This window comes from Schistocerca serialis, chromosome 7 (assembly GCF_023864345.2).
Source record: "Schistocerca serialis cubense isolate TAMUIC-IGC-003099 chromosome 7, iqSchSeri2.2, whole genome shotgun sequence".
Classification (NCBI taxonomy): domain Eukaryota; kingdom Metazoa; phylum Arthropoda; class Insecta; order Orthoptera; family Acrididae; genus Schistocerca; species Schistocerca serialis.
Window position 1 is genome coordinate 227,947,121 of NC_064644.1, and position 17,933 is coordinate 227,965,053.

A 17,933-nucleotide genomic window follows, 5' to 3' on the forward strand; every position below is an offset into this window, starting at 1 on the left:
ATTGGTTTGCGCTATTTGCTAACTTCTGTTTGGCCCTTCCTTCTAATGGAATACAGTCTGCTTTCATTATTCGTTTGGGCATTCTGTCATCTGCTATCCTTTCCATATATCTTAACCAGGGTATTCTTTGAAATTTAATTCATTTTGTTGTATTTCATTTTTATACCTTGCTCTCCAACCCTCTGTCTCTCTCACAGGCTCATAATTTTGTTTGCAGGATTTTTTTTTGCTCTTAGGTTGTTCATATCTGCTTTTGTCATTATCGACATTCCTGACCAATATGTAACAACTGGCTGTGCAAGGGAATAATATACTCTTAACTTGATTGTTCTTGTAATTAGAGAATTTTTAAATACCTGTAGGTTCACAGAACCTCTGATTTACCTGAATCTAATCTGGGTTGTGAACAAAACTTTGTAATGCTCATATTATTGAAAGTAACGCTACTTATTGTTTTCTACAGGCTACGCATGTGCCTTTTGGTGCTGAGGAAGTAATTCTTCAAAGGCATTAGGTGTTGTGACACACATTGTATCTAGCCATGGCTGATGCCCTTGGTTATAATTAAAAAGCTCTGCTGTCCAATTCAGATTTGTGGCAATCTTTCAGTGCTTAATCTAACATATGAGGGGTGTTCAATGTGGAAAACAAAACAATTGTTTTCTTGGCAACTTTTGGTTCAAAATAACTGTAATTTTGTTTGCAACATGCTTAAACATTCCCTCACCACCACACACATTTTCAGTATCTCCTAGTACATGGCAGCACTATAACCAGTTATTATAGATAGAAGCATGCTAAGTCTCTGGGCGAAGTGTCTATCGTAAACAGAACAAGGAGAAGGAAATCTGTCTGATTTCCCACATGCTGGCCAGCTGCACACAGCTGTGATGCCTGCAATGTTGCAACATGTGAACACTCTTATTCGAGGTGACTGATGAAAAACTATCAAGCAACTCTGTTCTCAACTTGACATCTCTGTTAATAGTGCTGGAGTACTAGTTTACCAGATCACACATTCAAAGGTTTGTGCCTGATAGGTCTCTCGGAGCCTAACTGAAGAGCATAAAGTTTAAAGAAGGAACATATGTGCCAAATAGCTTACTTGGCTGATAGTGACCATTTCTTGTCAAACACTGACACATGTCACGAAACACAGATTTACCACTTTTAGCCTGAAACAAAACGGTAACTGATGGAGCTCCACGACACAATGTATTTTTTGAAATAAAAGTTCAGAACAGTACCATCAACTGGTAATGCCTGTAGGCTTCAAGGACTGGAAGGGTTATCCTGTTCGATGTTTTCTCTTACAGTCAAATGACAAACTCCAAAGTCTTTTGTGAGAATCAGGAAATTGAAGAAATAATTACAACAATCATGGTTACAAAAATGCAAACACTGTTGTCCTACAAGGTGCATTCAAGTTCTAAGGCCTCCAATTTTTTTTCTCTGGACTGGAAAGAGATAGAAACATGCGCATTGTTTTAAAATGAGACCGCGTTCATTGTCAATATGTCCCAGAGATGGCAGCACCGTACGGCAGATGGAATTTTACCGCCAGCGGCGAGAATGAGAACTGTTTTAAATACTTAAAATGGCGACGTTTTCCTTACTTGAACAGCGTGCAATCATTCGTTTTCTGAATTTGCGTGGTGTGAAACCAATTGAAATTCATCGACAGTTGAAGGAGACATGTGGTGATGGAGTTATGGATGTGTCGAAAGTGCGTTCGTGGGTGCGACAGTTTAATGAAGGCAGAACATAGTGTGACAACAAACTGAAACAACCTCGGGCTCGCACAAGCCGGTCTGACGACATGATCGAGAAAGTGGAGAGAATTGTTTTGGGGGATCGCCGAATGACTGTTGAACAGATCACCTCCAGAGTTGGCATTTCTGTGGGTTCTGTGCACACAATCCTGCATGACGACCTGAAAATGTGAGAAGTGTCATCCAGGTGGGTGCCACGAATGCTGACGGACGACCACATGGCTGCCCGTGTGGCATGTTGCCAAGCAATGTTGACGCGCAACGACAGCATGAATGGGACTTTCTTTTCGTCGATTGTGACAATGGATGAGACGTGGATGCCATTTTTCAATCCAGAAACAGAGCGCCAGTCAGCTCAATGGAAGCACACAGATTCACCGCCACCAAAAAAATTTCGGGTAACCGCCAGCGCTGTAAAAATGATGGTGTCCATGTTCTGGGACAGCGAGGGCATAATCCTTACCCATTGCGTTCCAAAGGGCACTACGGTAACAGGTGCATCCTACGAAAATGTTTTGAACAACAAATTCCTTCCTGCACTGCAACAAAAATGTCCGGGAAGGGCTGCGCGTGTGCTGTTTCACCAAGACAATGCACCTGCATATCGAGCTTACGTTACGCAACAGTTTCTTCAGATAACAACTTTGAAGTGATTCCTCATGCTCCCTACTCACCTGACCTGGCTCCTAGTGGCTTTTGGCGTTTTCCAACAATGAAAGACACTCTCCGTGGCCGCACATTCACCAGCCGTGCTGCTATTGCCTCAGCGATTTTCCAGTGGTCAAAACAGACTCCTAAAGAAGCCTTCGCCGCTGCCATGGAATCATGGCGTCAGCGTTGTGAAAAATGTGTACGTCTGCAGGGCGATTACGTTGAGAAGTAACGCCAGTTTCATCGATTTCGGGTGAGTAGTTAATTAGAAAAAAAATTGGAGGCCTTAGAACTTGAACGCACCTCGTACTCCATGATAGCTCGAGACCAAAACACAAGCCTGTGCATCCAAGTGCAAAGTTAAATGTATGTCCTAAATAACAATTAAATGGTATATGCATCATAGACGGGGGAGGAGATGGACATAGGGGGAGGAGGAAACTGATGAAGAGAGGTGGGAGTAGTAGATGGACCGTGGAGGGGAGGAGCAGACTACAGTGATAGGAGGGAGGAGGAGATGGGCAGAGAGAGGGGCAGGAAATGAATAGAAAGTGGGTGGGTGGGGGAAAGAGGTAAAGGCAGTGGACAGAAGAGGGGGAGGCAAGAAGAGGAGGATAGAGAAAACAGGAAAGACGAGATAGTTAGTGAGAGGAGGGAGGAACAGATGGGCTAATAGAAGATAGGAATAAATAAATACCTGGGCAACACCATTTTTCTCAGCTAGTCACAAATAAAACGATCTCGCTTTGAGAAAAGAAATGTACTGAATGACCCTCATGCGTTTTTATCCAGTACTGTGTCCAAAAAAACTACATGCCTAATTATCAGGAGACCTGATATAATTAGCTGAAGATTCCCCATAATTAACCTCAGTTGCAGAATAAAAACTATTTATTGATAGCAGTATGCCTTTCGGGATGTTGAAATATAATAGATTACAAGATTTTAAACATGGCTGCAGCAGCAACTGTTAAAATTCTTCACAATAAAGGATGGCAGCCAAAAACAGTTGCAGGATAGATTTTTTTTATTAAAATTCTTGACCAAGGTTTCGGTACATATAAATATACCTTCATCAGAAGTACATTTCCTGAATAGAAAGACACATTCATTAGAAAAGCCATATCAACGAAAGTGAGAAACAGAAGCTTAAATAACGGTGAAATTGTTAAAGTAATACAGGCACACAATCTTTAGTACTTACTAAAATTACATCATGCACTGGAGAATAATGAAACAATTATGCCAAAAGGCGTCGTCAGTAATTAAAATATCATCTCCATTTGTACAACATGGAATTTCTATTCAGGAAATGTACTTCTGATGAAGGTATATTTATATGTACCGAAACCTTGGTCAAGAATTTTAATAAAAAAATTCTATCCTGCAACTGTTTTTGGCTGCCATCCTTTATTGTGAATAATAGATTACCTTTTGGCATTGTGAGTGTTCCAGTAATATTACAAAAATACTTAGAGTAGTTTATACATACGGTGCCACCAGCTGTGAACCATTCAGATGACATTACAGTCACTGGGTCTACCCTGTAGAATCACCTTAAAATTTTCACACAGTTATTTAATAGGCTCTACATATCACTGTATATTTGCTTGAGCCAACATTGAGAAGGAGTCTGTAATACCATTACTAATCAGGTTATTTGTATCTTGTATGACAGTGCCACAGAATCTACAGATGATGATATGTTACACCTGACTTTAGGAAACAACATTGTCTAAAAAAAAACTTCTGCCAAACATGCATGTTGTGCAGCTGATATACATCTACATCTACATGGATACTCTGCAAATCACGTTTAAGTGCCTGACAGACGCTTCATCGAACCACCTTCACAATTCTTTATTATTTCAATCTTGTATAGTGCGTGGAAAAAATGAACACCTATATCTTTCCGTAATAGCTACAATTTCCCTTATTTTATCTTGATGATCGTTCCTCCCTATGCAGGTCGGTGTCAACAAAATATTTTCGCATTCGGGGGAGAAAGTTAGTGATTGGAATTTCGTGAGACGATTCCGTCACAACGAAAAAAGCCTTTATTTTAATGATGTCCAGCCCAAATCCTGTATCATTTTTGTGACACTCTCTCCCATATTTCGCGATAATACAAAATGTGCTGACCTTCTTTGAACTTTTTCGATGTACTCTGTCAGTCCTATCTGGTAAGGATCCCACGTCGTGCAGCAGTATTCTAAAAGAGGACGGACAAGTGTAGTGTGGGCAGGTTCCTTAGTGGACCTGCTACATTTTCTAAGTGTCCTTACAATAAAACACGGTCTTTGGTTAGTCTTCCCCACAACATTTTCATCGAGCGAGGTGGCGCAGTGGTTAGATACTGGACTCGCATTCGGGAGGACGACGGTTCAATCCCGCGTCCGGCCATCCTGATTTAGGTTTTCCGTGATTTCCCTAAATCGCTCCAGGCAAATGCCGGGATGGTTCCTTTGAAAGGGCACGGCCGACTTCCTTCCCCGTCCTTCCCTAATCCGATGAGACCGATGATCTCGCTGTCTGGTCTCCTTCCCCGAAACAACCAACCACAACATTTTCTGTGTGTTCCTTCCAATTTAAGTTGTTCGTAATTGTAATACCTAGGTATTTAGTTGAATTTACGGCTTTTAGATTAGACTGATTTATCGTGTAACCGAAGTTTAACGATTTCCTTTTAGCACTCATGTGGATGACCTCACACTTTTTGTTATTTAGGGTCAACTGCCACTTTTTGCACCATTCAGATATCTTTTCTAAATCATTTTTCAGTTTGTTTTGATCTTCTGATGACTTTATTAGTCGATAAACGACAGCGTCATCTACAAACAACCGAAGACGGCTGCTCAGATTGTCTCCAAAATCGTTTATGCAGATAAGGAACAGCAAAGGGCCTATAACACTACCTTGGGGAACACCAGAAATAACTTCTGTTTTACTCGATGACTTTCCGTCAGTTACTACAAACTGTGATCTCTCTGACAGGAAATCACAAATCCAGTCACATAACTGAGACGATACTCCATAAGCACGCAATTTCACTATGAGTGGCTTGTGTGGTACAGTGTCAAAAGCCTTCCGGAAATCCAGAAATACGGAATCAATTTGAAATCCCTTGCCAATAGCACTCAACACTTCATGTGAATAAAGAGATAGTTGTGTTTCACAGGAACAATGTTTTCTAAACCCATGTTGACTGTGTGTCAATATACCGTATTCTTCAAACACAATATATGTTCTAAAATTCTTCTGCATATCGACGTTAACGATATGGGCCTGTACTTTAGTGGATTACTCCTACTACATTTCTTGAATATTGGTGTGACCTGTGCAACTTTCCAGTCTTTGGGTATGGACCTTTCGTCGAGTAAACGGTTGTATATGATTGTTAAGTATGGAGCTAATGCATTATCATCCGAAAGGAACCTAATTGGTATACAGTCTGGACCAGAAGACTTGCTTTTATTAAGTGATTTGAGTTGCTTCACTATTTCGAGGATATTTACTTCTACATTACTCATGTTGACAGCTGTTATCAATTCAAATTCTGGAATATTTACTTCATCTCCTTTTGTGAAGGCATTTTGGAAGGCTGTGTTTAGTGACTCTGCTTTGGCAGCACTGTCTTCGATAGTATCTCCATTGCTATCATGGTAGAGAAGGCATTGATTGTTTCTTGCCACTAACATACTTTCACATACGACCAGAATCTCTCTGGATTTTCTGCCAGGTTTTGAGACAAAGTTTCGTTGTGGAAACTGTTATAGGCATCTCGCATCGAAGTCCGCGCTAAATTTCGCGCTTCTGTAAAAGATCGTCAATCTTGGGGATTTTGCGTCTGTTTAAATTTGGCATGTTTGTTTAGTTGTTTCTGCAACAGAGATTGTCTCTCAGGAAGGCGTCAAGTGAATTTTTATCTGCTTTTTTTGAATAGGTATATTTTTCGACAATTTGGGGATTACAGTATTCAGTCTCGCTATGCCAACCTTGTGTTCACTAATTCCTGAATTGGTTTTGATGCTCGTTATTAACTCAGGATTATTTGCTGCTAAGAGGACAAGTGTGATTTCACAACAATTTAAAATTCGCGTGGGCTCACGAACTAACTACTCTAAATAATTTTCAGAGAATGCGTTTGGCACAATTTCGGATGATATTTTATGCGTACCTCCGGAATTAAACATGTATTTTCACCAACATACTGAGGGTAAATTAGTCACCACCAACTATTATCGTATGAGTCGGGTACATGTTTGAAATCAAACTCAAGTTTTCTTTGAACCTTTCAGCAACTGTATCATCTGAATTGGGAGGTCGGTAAAAGGATCCAATTATTATTTTATCCCGGTTGCCAACGTTGACCTCTGCCCATACTAACTCACAGGAAGAATCTACTTCAATTTTGCAACAAGATAAACTACTTCTGACAGCAACAAACACGCCACCGCCAACTGTGTTTAGCTTATCCTTTTGGAACACCATTAGGTCCTTAGCAAAAATTCCAGCTGAGCTTATATCTGGCTTTAGCTACCTTTCAGTGCCTATAACGATTTGAGCATCAGTGCTTTCTATTAGTGCTTGGAGCTATGGTACTTTCCCAACACAGCTACGATAATTTACAACTGTTATACCAAAGGTTCCTGTATCTACGTTCTTCCTGTGTTCAGCCTGCACCCTTTGTGACTGAAGCCCTTCTTGTGTTTTCCCGAGACCCTCTAACCCAAAAAACTGCCCAGTCCACGCCACACAGCCCCTGCTACCCATGTAGCCACCTCCTGCATATAGTGGAAACCTGACCTATTCAGCGGAGCCCAAAACCCATCCACCTTTTGGTGCAAGTCGAGGAATCTGCAGCCTACACGGTCACAGAACCGTCTGAGATTCTGATTCAGACCCTCCACTCGGTTCTGTACCAGAGGTCCCAATGGGTCCTGTTGACTATGCTGCAAATGGTCAGCTCTGCTTTCATCTTGCAAGCAAGACTGGCAGCCTTTACCACTTCTGTTAGCTGCTCCAAAACAGAGAGAATCTCTTCTGATCCAAAGTGACAATCATTGGTAGCGACGTGAGCCACCACCTGCAGCTGGCTGCACCCTGTGCTCTGCATGGCATCCAGGAGGACCCTCTCCACATCTGGAATGACTCCACCTGTTATGCACACGGAGTGCACATTGGATTTCTTACCCTCCTTGTCAGCCAAGTCCCTAAAGTGACCCATAACGGGCCTAACGTTGGAGCTTCCAACTACCAATAATCCCACCCTCTGCGATTGCCCAGATCTTGCAGGCTGAGTGGTTTCCTCTTCCTCTGAGACAGGACAGGCAACAGCATCTGGCTCAGTGACAGTGTCAGCCACAGACAGCACCTGGAACCTGTTTGTCAGACAAACCGGGGAGGCCTTATGTGCGGCCGCTTGGGAAGTCTTTCGCCACCTGCTTCGCCTCGGGGCGACCTCTCACTCAACCACAGGTGAGGGGTCAGCCTTGGTGCCAGCAGTAACTGGGTTGGCCACTGGTGAGGGCCAATCGGAGGACTCTAACGTGCTTGACGTCTGTTGGATCCCCCACAGCCGGCCCACAACACTGGTGCCCATACACTGCAGCCACAAGCTGTGTAACCAAAGCCATCACAGCCTGAAGCTGAGAGCGAAGTGTCACCAACTTTGCTCACTTCTGCACACAACAATTGCAGTCCCTATCCATACTAAAGGCCACGGAAAACTAAACTTTGCAGATAAATGGACTATCGGCATGTGTTGCGCAACTCTACTGTAGGCCCTGACGAAAACGCACAGACTGTTTCTAGTAATAAGAAGATATTCAGAAACCTGTCTACCGAAGCACTCAGGTGAAACTAAATAATTTGCCCCTGATTAGAACTTTTAATATGTCACAAAATCAGTTTACTTTCCAACACAAACAAAAACGCGACAACTGTGTCTATTAGATATTAAATTTACATGCAGAAGCACAAGAAACTGAACTATTAAAGCACACAGATATAATAAAATTCGCTCCTGGTTAGGAACTCATAGATGATAAAAGCCGTTTACTTCCCTGTTGCTGCGTCTGTCTTGGTCGGCTACTGCTGCCCATAATTTCAAATGATAAAGCTATGTGAAGAACCTTGTTTGAATTAGGGTTATACTGTTTAAGAAAGCTAGCAAGAACTTCCTTGCCATGTGCTACACACATCACCACATTCTAGGTTAAAGATTTGGTATAACTTGTATTATACTGTGAGTGTAGAAAATTTCAGTCAACTAAGACAGGGTAGGTTGGTCGACCAGGATTGATATTGTAGCAGAATCAAATAAAAAATGTAATTAAATTATAAAAAAGTGAGTAATAAAGAGATTATTTAATCATATAAACGAGAGTTTATATCTATATTTAAATGTGATGAATTGGATGTCTTGATACTTGTGGATACCGTCATTTAGTTCCCAATTGCAGCACAATTCAGCCAGCCAGCTTCATAAAGAGTTTTTTTTTTTTTTTTTGCTTTTTTTTTTGTTTTTTTGTTTTGTTTTGTTTTGTTTTTTTTTATATATATACAGAACTGTTCTCTATGGTTACAAGTTCTGCTAATTTGTTATGACAGTACCTTTCATCTCTTACTTTGTATAAGAGGTGATGATGTATGAATTGTTTGTCAGTTCCTGTGTAGAAGTTCGATTGCCATGCAGTTGTATGGATTTCATTTCCTTGTTGCAGAATTCTTTTTCTGTAAGGCTCTTTTGGGATACAACTTGAAATAATTTCTGATATGCATTTTTCTCTTTTGTAACTCCCTTATTATTTCCTTTCATGGAAGTACATATTTTTAATACAAATTTCAGAGCAGAAAGCAAAATTGCAATTATACACACTACGACGTGACATTGCTTCCCATTTCCTTACTGCCTTGGTAACTGATGACTCATGACTGACAGTCCATGATGTCTGCCTGCACTCAAGAAGCACAAGAAGAAGAGCTGAGCTCAGAGATATACCTGTATTATTGAAAGATCACTCATAAATCATTCTTAATCTGTGATGCATGGTTTTCTCTGGCCGTCTCATGGTCAAGTTAAATATGTCTCTCCACTATTTCAGATTATTTAATTTAATTAAATTTCATTGAGAAAATAAAAGTAAGAATAGGAATAATTGCCAAGATAATTTCTCATCCAGGTCTAGATAATTATTTCTTGTCATTTGCGATCTGAAGTCCTACTTCAATATGAGTGGTTCACTTTCTTCTGACACCAGTTGACACATAAACTAGCAGCCACAACACATGTTTGAGTTTCAAAACCAAAAGATTCTATGAGTGGTCGTCATTTGTGAACCATCCCGTAAATGTGACTAAAAGAGACAATAACAAGACAGATTGAAAGTGGGTATCAGAAAGGTTATTAGCCTGCAAAACAACAGTTTCCACTGAACCTCAAATAGCAGAAATGTAGGTGCTGGTGTACAAACCATTGGTGTTGATGCCAACTGGCAGACTGTTGTCTCCCTCAGCTATGCACCTCACCAAATTGTTCTGCTATGTATGTAGTATCTTGAACTACCACTGAATTTGTTCTTGTTGTTGCTGCTGTTGCAACATCAGCAACTGTAGCATCAGCTGCTGCTGCCTTTTTCAATGAACTATGTATCCATGAAGTGCAATCAACACACAACAGTTTCCTTCCTGCCACATATGTGTCATATCTTAAGACAATCTAGAGAGGTCACTGCTACTAATCAAAATAAATGCAAAGTCAATGGCTGAAATGCAGTCGAGAGTAAATAACATGACTGCAAGAAATATGAGCACAAATCAGTACAAATGAAAAAAAGCCAGATTATTATTAAACAACACAACATGAAACAAGAGTTCCAAATCAAATTCCGGATGCTGAAGGGAGAGGTAACACTTGCATTCATTACTCAGCATAATGAAGGCTTCACAGCAGAGGTTCAAAATGCCAACCTGCTCCCAGGCTGTGTGTTTGTATCCTGTAGAGGTTCAAAGAACACCCTTATGTGATGTGTTTGTTGTAACCCCTAGTGGTAGCAGCCAAAAGTGGAACTACATGCCTCACAAATAATATCGCTGCCACTTTAAGAGTCGTTTCTCACATTGATGAAGTGGTTGCGTATTAGACCGGTAACAAATGGCTACACATAAAAATCAGTAGACAAAGCTCAGCAGAAAGAAAACAGTAGGCAAGAAAGCACAAGAAGAGAGAGCACTACAAAAATTTACTTTCTGCCATCTATAAAGAATGTGATAAATTGTTAGGGATTTTTCAATGTAAAAATTTAAAAGCCATTTTTTACAGCAACCACAAAGTAAAATCTATTTTGATGGATAAGAGACTAGCCAGAACCAACACAGCTGTGTATGAAATTAGGTGAAGTGTGATAAAGGGTACACAGAGGAGACAGGTCATGCAGTTAAAAAATGACATGTATGCCTCAAACAATGAAGAATGTCAGTCACAGCTGCATGCAGTAAATAATGTACTCAGGATATAGGCTTCGCTAATGATAGCACTGTAGCAAAAATACGTTATGAACACAAATGGTAATGTTAGAGGGGCAGGTCCGAACAGTTATAAGCATGACAGTGACTCTAAATACCAGTGAATTCTTCCACCTATCACCGCAACTTTACTTAATATACAATTATACACACCTAAGGTAATGAACTTATTTAGTGCCAGAATTTCCCACATTTATTTTGAAATGGTAAAGGCCACAGCAAGAAGGCCTTGATGTTGGATCAGAAGAGCCAACAATAAAGATGTACTACGATTTTTTTTCCACAGCACATCCTACCCTAGATATTACTGCTTCATTAAATTACTCATCAATAATGCTGTGACTGATTAGTCTCTCTCTCTCTCTCTCTCTCTCTCTCTCTCTCTCTCTCTCTCTCCCCCCCCCCCCCAGCCCCCCCACTTCTCTCTCTCTCTCTCTCTCTCTCTCTCTCTCTCTCTCTCTCTCTCTCTCTCTCTCTCTCTCTGTGTGTGTGTGTGTGTGTGTGTGTGTGTGTGTGTGTGTGTGTGTGTGTGTGAAGAAGAGGTTACTGACCTGTCTTCTGGTGGATCTAGTCTTTGCAACTCAAAATTTTTATCAACTGCAATTTCATGAGCAAGCGCCATGTTATTCAATCCTTTTGCAGCTTGCATAATCTCTTCCAGTGAGACAAACTTCGGTGGTGATGCTGCGATACCTGGTACCGGTAAAGCATATCCTGGTGTAATCCTCAATCTGAAAATGAAATGCCAGTAAATATACTAAATAAATAAGGAAATTAATATTTTATTATCAGTCTTAAGCAGGAAAATGAAGAGTAGACTGACACAAATGAAAAGATAGCTACATAAAAATTTTACAAATGATACTGGGAATAACAAACAAAAATATTTTTTTCATCATTAACCCTTTTCTGAAAGCTGAATGGACAAGCAGACTTACTGTGTGCACTACTTTGTAAATAAAAGTCAGATAACCCAGTAAAAGCATACCTCAGGTACATTTATGAAGAGAAGGAACAGAATAAAAAATGGCAGTACACACTGAGCAAAAAGCACATCAATGTACGCAGTCAACAAAAGATAGAAGAAACACTGAAAACAGTAAAAACTTCTTTTTAAACGGAAGATAAACAAAACTGCAGAGAGAGAATGAAGTAAGTGAATAACAGTTGGAGGATATTGACAAATAGTAAAACAAATTGATACTGAACAGAGACTTATAGTCTAAATGGAGAGAAGCACATGTTGCAAGTGATGTTGTAAGAATTGGGAGTAGAAGATTTAGTCCAAGACTGCTTTAGGGAAGCGTTACAAAAAAAGCATCACAAACCTTTACTTCAGTTAAAAGTTATGTCACTAGTTTATTAAGGTGATCATACGTAACTTTTCCCTAGGCAGTACGCTCTAAAATTTTGAAAATTCTTAAGAGCCAGCTTTTTATCTGAAGTTAGAGACAGGGAGGTTACAAGAAAGATCATCCAGACTAGTAATGTCAGCTGTACTCAACACTGAATCTCAGCAGAAGATAGACAAGTAAATTATAATTTGATTGTTGCCATTAGAAAGTAGTACAGTTATTGAAGTGTTCCTAAAAACAACCAAATTAATCATTTGGATACTGCTGTTTACAAGTTCATATTTATAACAATTTAACATGTCATGAAGATTCTACGATAAAGTCTATTGACCAAATTTGAACATTCCATTACTGCTCTAAAGTTCAATTTTAGAGCTTTCCCAGTGACAGTAATACACTCATGCCTAGGAAATGTAAATGTTAAGTAGTGAAAACTCTCAGAGTAATTAAGATATGTTTTAGACTAATTACACTCATAAAAATGAATGTATGCATGTACATGTTGTATGTACCACATCTCCACCTAAAACTTTGTACACATACTATTAACAGTCTGGAAGGAATCATTGTGAGGATAAGAACCATGTACCTATCAACGGATAGGGATAAAAAAGAACTACGTCCACAACACAAAATTACCCATAATTTATTCATTCAGTATTTGAGAGTGAGAGTGCTTAATGACTTGCAGCAACTTTATACTTAATTTCTAATCTTTAAGAAACTTTTTCTTGTTGATAACCCAAACAAAATGATGAAAGCGAAAAAGTTCGTCGCTTACTACATTTTTGCTGTTTCTTAAAGTAAAACTGCCAAATCACACATGGTGTTTTAATTTATTATGTCTTAACAACTAACCGTATTTGTGACTCATTTCACAGCACACAGTTTTCACATACACCACTGAATGAACCTGCAAAATTACACCCTTGTATAACACATAGTTCAGGACATATAATGTCATAGTACTGAGATGCATGACAAACTGCTGCATCATGCATGACATTCAAATTTATTACTTCTTTCTACTAACCCTATTTGTAAGACATTTCCCAGACATTACCCACATATGGCACTGAATGTATCTACAAAATTATATCACTGTACAAAGTTCAGGGCATGTGTAGACACAGACATTGAGCTGCATGAAAGCGAAACTGCAGGGCAAAATTCCAAAATTCTTGATGGACGTAAGTGACATATGTGTGAAATATATCAAGTATAAGTGAAATATAAGTGTGTATGTGGACAAATCCATGGGTAAAAAAACCCCTCCTAAACCCCTGGATTGATTCCAACCAAACTTTGTGCACCCGTTACTTGCTACTGGTATTGCCTGTGGTCAAAATTCGACCAACTGTGTCAGTGGTGCTGATCTTTGATAGAAAATACTGTGTGTCTTAGAAATAATTCTTTGAGTTCTCTTTAATTGTTTGATCATTTGAAGGAAAACTGCATTGAAAAATAAATTTTGTGTTGATGGTGGCAAATTAACTTTTCCCTGATGGCAACACAATTTGAATGCTTTTGTATAACGTAAAGTCACCTCAGACATAAAATGATTTGCATTACAAGATCTGAACCGTAAGTTCATCAAATCACAATTACAGTTCTCAAAATTATTTGGAATTATTCCTACTCCTTTCTCTGTGCAAAAATTCTCTCTCTCTAGCTCTTTGTCTTTCAGTCTGACCCATTAAAGTTCTTCTTCGAGGCATAGCCTAAAGCAAATATAGTTTCCTCATAACAAGGGAAGTCGTAGTTATTCAAAATGAAGAATTTAAAAGTTAGGAACTTACTTCAAATGTACAAAAATGTAAGTGAAATAACAATGCCAATATACAATGTTATTTACAGACTTCAAATGTATAGAAATGTAAGCAAAATAACAATGGCAATATACAACATTATTTACAGACTTAGTTACTACAATATGTTGATTTTCACTGGTGACATCATTATCAACCTAGAAGCTGTTGCATTGCAGGTGCCTGGTATGCATGATTTACTGCAAATGAACAACGTAAATTTAAAAGACCCCATAATGCGATTTCACGAAATGATGTTACTTTTGTGTGTCATTTCTATCCTAGCACTTGATAATTGCACAAGGCAGACGTTAGTAGCTCTTCAGTTTATGATATTCAGGACTGGAGATTTTAAAGCATGATAGAGAAGGTAACATAATTATTATGAATGTGAAAGCTTCTATTTCCTTTTACCACTCTAACGGCTGCATACACACATTAGTTTTATTTGTGCACATCTATAGCAATATAATAATTCCAATCCCAAAGAAAGCAGGTGTTGACAGATGTGAAAATTACCGAACTATCAGTTTAATAAGTCACAGCTGCAAAATACTAACACGAATTCTTTACAGACGAATGGAAAAACTGGTAGAAGCCGTCCTCGGAGAAGATCAGTTTTGATTCCGTAGAAATATTGGAACACGTGAGGCAATACTGACTCTACGACTTATCTTAGAATTAAGATTAAGGAAAGGCAAACCTACGTTTCTAGCATTTGTAGACTTAGAGAAAGCTTTTGCCAATGTTGACTGGAATCCTCTCTTTCAAATTCTAAAGGTGGCAGGGGTAAAATACAGGGAGCGGAAGGCTATTTACAATTTGTACAGAAACCAGATGGCAGTTATAAGAGTCAAGGGGCATGAAAGGGAAGCAGTGGTTGGGAAGGGAGTGAGACAGGGTTGTAGCCTCTCCCTGATGCTATTCAATCTGTATATTGAGCAAGCAATAAAGGAAACAAAAGAAAAATTTGGAGTAGGTATTAAAATCCATGGAGAAGAAATAAAAACTTTGAGGTTTGCCGATGATATTGTAATTCTGTCAGACAGCAAAGGACTTGGAAGAGCAGTTGAATGGAATGGACAGTGTCTTGAAAGGAGGATATATTAATGTTACTTAAAATCCGTCTTGATTGCAAATTTTTATTTTTATTTTTTATTTTTTTTTTTATTCATATGACCGGTTTCGGTTCATTCAGAACTATCTTCAGATCTGTAAAAATAATGATACTAATTTACTATTTCACAGAAGCAAATCTTTTTCATCCTGTCTAATCAGCATCAAATGTACCAGAACGTACCTGATATTTCAGTTACAGGAGTAACCCGTCCAAATTCAGCAACTGTCACACGCTATGTCACATAAAACTGGCTGGCAGAGTGCACGTCATTTATATTAATTATAACACTATTACCGACAGGTGGAGTCTGGTACATTTGTTACATTCCATTTGCACATACTGTATTCAGTAGATCTTTTTTTATATTAAAAATACTTAGTTAAAATATGTAGATGTCAAGGTTAAAATCTGTACTTATCAGAATTAAAAAACGGTAAAATTATCATTTTTATACGATCTAAAAAACATAGGGAGATTTATATATCTATGGTGCTGGTGTGAACTTGTTTTCCTCTACGGTCTGTTTCCGTGGTCCATCTCAGTGTTGTGCCGCGGTCCGCTCAGTCGTCTGACGTCCATCGCCACGGGCAAGAGGGCCACACAGGAGGGCCCTAGGAATTTCAGGATTCAGGTGTATATAAGATCAAATGTAATGACTGCTGTAAACAATATATAGGGCAGACTGGTAGGAACTTTGAAACCAGATTCAGGGAGCACACCTACTCTCAAAACAAAACAGCTTTTGGGGCGCATATGGCTGCGACAAAGCACTCAGTCATGGACATTTAACACAATTTAGACATCCTGCATAGAGCTCATAAGGGACGGTTTCTTAACATTTTTTAATTAAGTATTTTTATTATAAAAAAAGATCTGCTGAATACAGTATGTGCAAATGGAATGTAACAAATGTACCAGACGCCACCTGTCGGTAATAGTGCTATAATTAATATAAATGACGTGCACTCTGCCAACCAATTTTATGTGACGTAGCATGTGAAAGTTGCTGAATTTGGACGGGTTACTCCTGTAACTGAAATATCAGGTACGTTCTGGTACATTTGATGTTGATTAGATAGGATGAAAAAGATTTGCTTCCATGAAATAGTAAATTAGTATCATTATTTTTACAGATCTGAAGATGGTTCTGAATGAACCGAAACTGGTCATTTGAATAAAAAATTGCAATCAAGACGGATTTTAAGTAACATTATAAAATCACTGATTGCTGTTATCCCATAAGATATTATGTCTGTTTTTGCAAAGGAGGATTTAAGATGAACATCAACAAAAGCAAAACGAGGATAATGGAATGTAGTCGAATTAAATCAGGTGATGCTGAGGGAATTAGATTAGGAAATGAGACAAAGTAGTAAAGGAGTTTTGCTATTTGGGGAGCAAAATAACTGATGATGGTCGAAGTAGAGAGGATATAAAATGTAGACTGGCAATGGTAAGGAAAGCGTTTCTGAATAAGAGAAATTTGTTAACATCGAGTATTGGTTTAGGTGTCAGGAAGTCGTTTCTGAAAATATTTGTATGTAGTGTTGCCATGTATGGAAGTGAAACATGGACGATAAATAGTTTGGACAAGAAGAGAATAGAAGCTTTCGAAATGTGGTGCTACAGAAGAATGCTGAAGATTAGATGGGTAGATCACATAACTAATGAGGAAGTATTGAATAGAATTGGGGAGAAGAGAAGTTTGTAGCACAACTTGACAAGAAGAAGGGACCTGTTGGTAGGACATGTTCTGAGGCATCAAGGGATCACAAATTTAGCACTGGAGGGCAGCGTGGAGGTTAAAAATCGTAGAGGGAGACCAAGTGATGAATACACTAAGCAAATTCAGAAGGATGTAGGATGTATTAAGTACTGGGAGATGAAGAAGCTTGCACAGGATAGAGTAGCATGGAGAGCTGCATCAAACCAGTCTCAGGATTGAAGACCACCACCACCACCACCACCACCACCACCACAACAACAACAACAACAACAACAACATGACAAAGTACCTTTTGAATTTTATAAAGATCATAGGCATCCTTGTACAATTAATATTAAAAATCGGTATTTCAATTTTTGTGTTCACAAATTATTATTATGATGATCTGGTGAGAAATACTGTGGGGTTAAGAACCAGCAACCTCTTACTGGGTTGGGGGTGATAATATGGTGAGAGGTGAGAGAGGGAGGGAGACAGTGGGACAAACCGATGGGAAAGGAGGACATGGACACAGATATGAGAGAGGAGGCAGTGGATATAGAGAGGGGGAGGTCGAAACTGACAGGGAAAAAGGAGAGGAGGGTATGGAGGGGGGGGGCAGGATATGGACAGTGTGGGAGAAGGAGATGGGCAGAGTGGGAGGAGGAGATGGGCAGAGAGAGGGGGAGGAGCAGAGAGACAGAGAGAGGGGTTTTTTTTAGGTTAGAAAATTCCCTCCGTAGGCCCGACAAGACGCCTCCTGAGACGCGGCAAGGTAGGAGTACGCAAAATGCAACAGGGAATAACAATATTAATGTGCTAATAGTAAACAGCAGGAGCGTCTATAGAAAGGTGCCAGAACTGCTCTCATTAATAAATGGTCACAATGCCCATATAGTACTAGGGTCAGAAAGTTGGCTGAAACCAGACGTAAACAGTAATGAAATCCTAAACTCAGATTGGAATGTATACCGCAGAGGCAGGCTGGACAGTGAA

General features: G+C 39.3%; 1 protein-coding gene across 4 annotated transcripts in view; it reads right to left on the minus strand.

Moving 5' to 3' along the window:
- Positions 1-17,933, minus strand: part of LOC126412251 (T-complex protein 11-like protein 1) — a 133,217-nt gene that overhangs the window by 77,171 nt on the left and 38,113 nt on the right. For all 4 annotated transcript variants that reach the window (XM_050081749.1, XM_050081751.1, XM_050081752.1 and 1 more), the window contains one exon: positions 11,501-11,680. In XM_050081749.1, the coding sequence (XP_049937706.1) occupies positions 11,501-11,680 (180 nt within the window). The remainder of the gene's footprint in view (positions 1-11,500; positions 11,681-17,933) is intronic.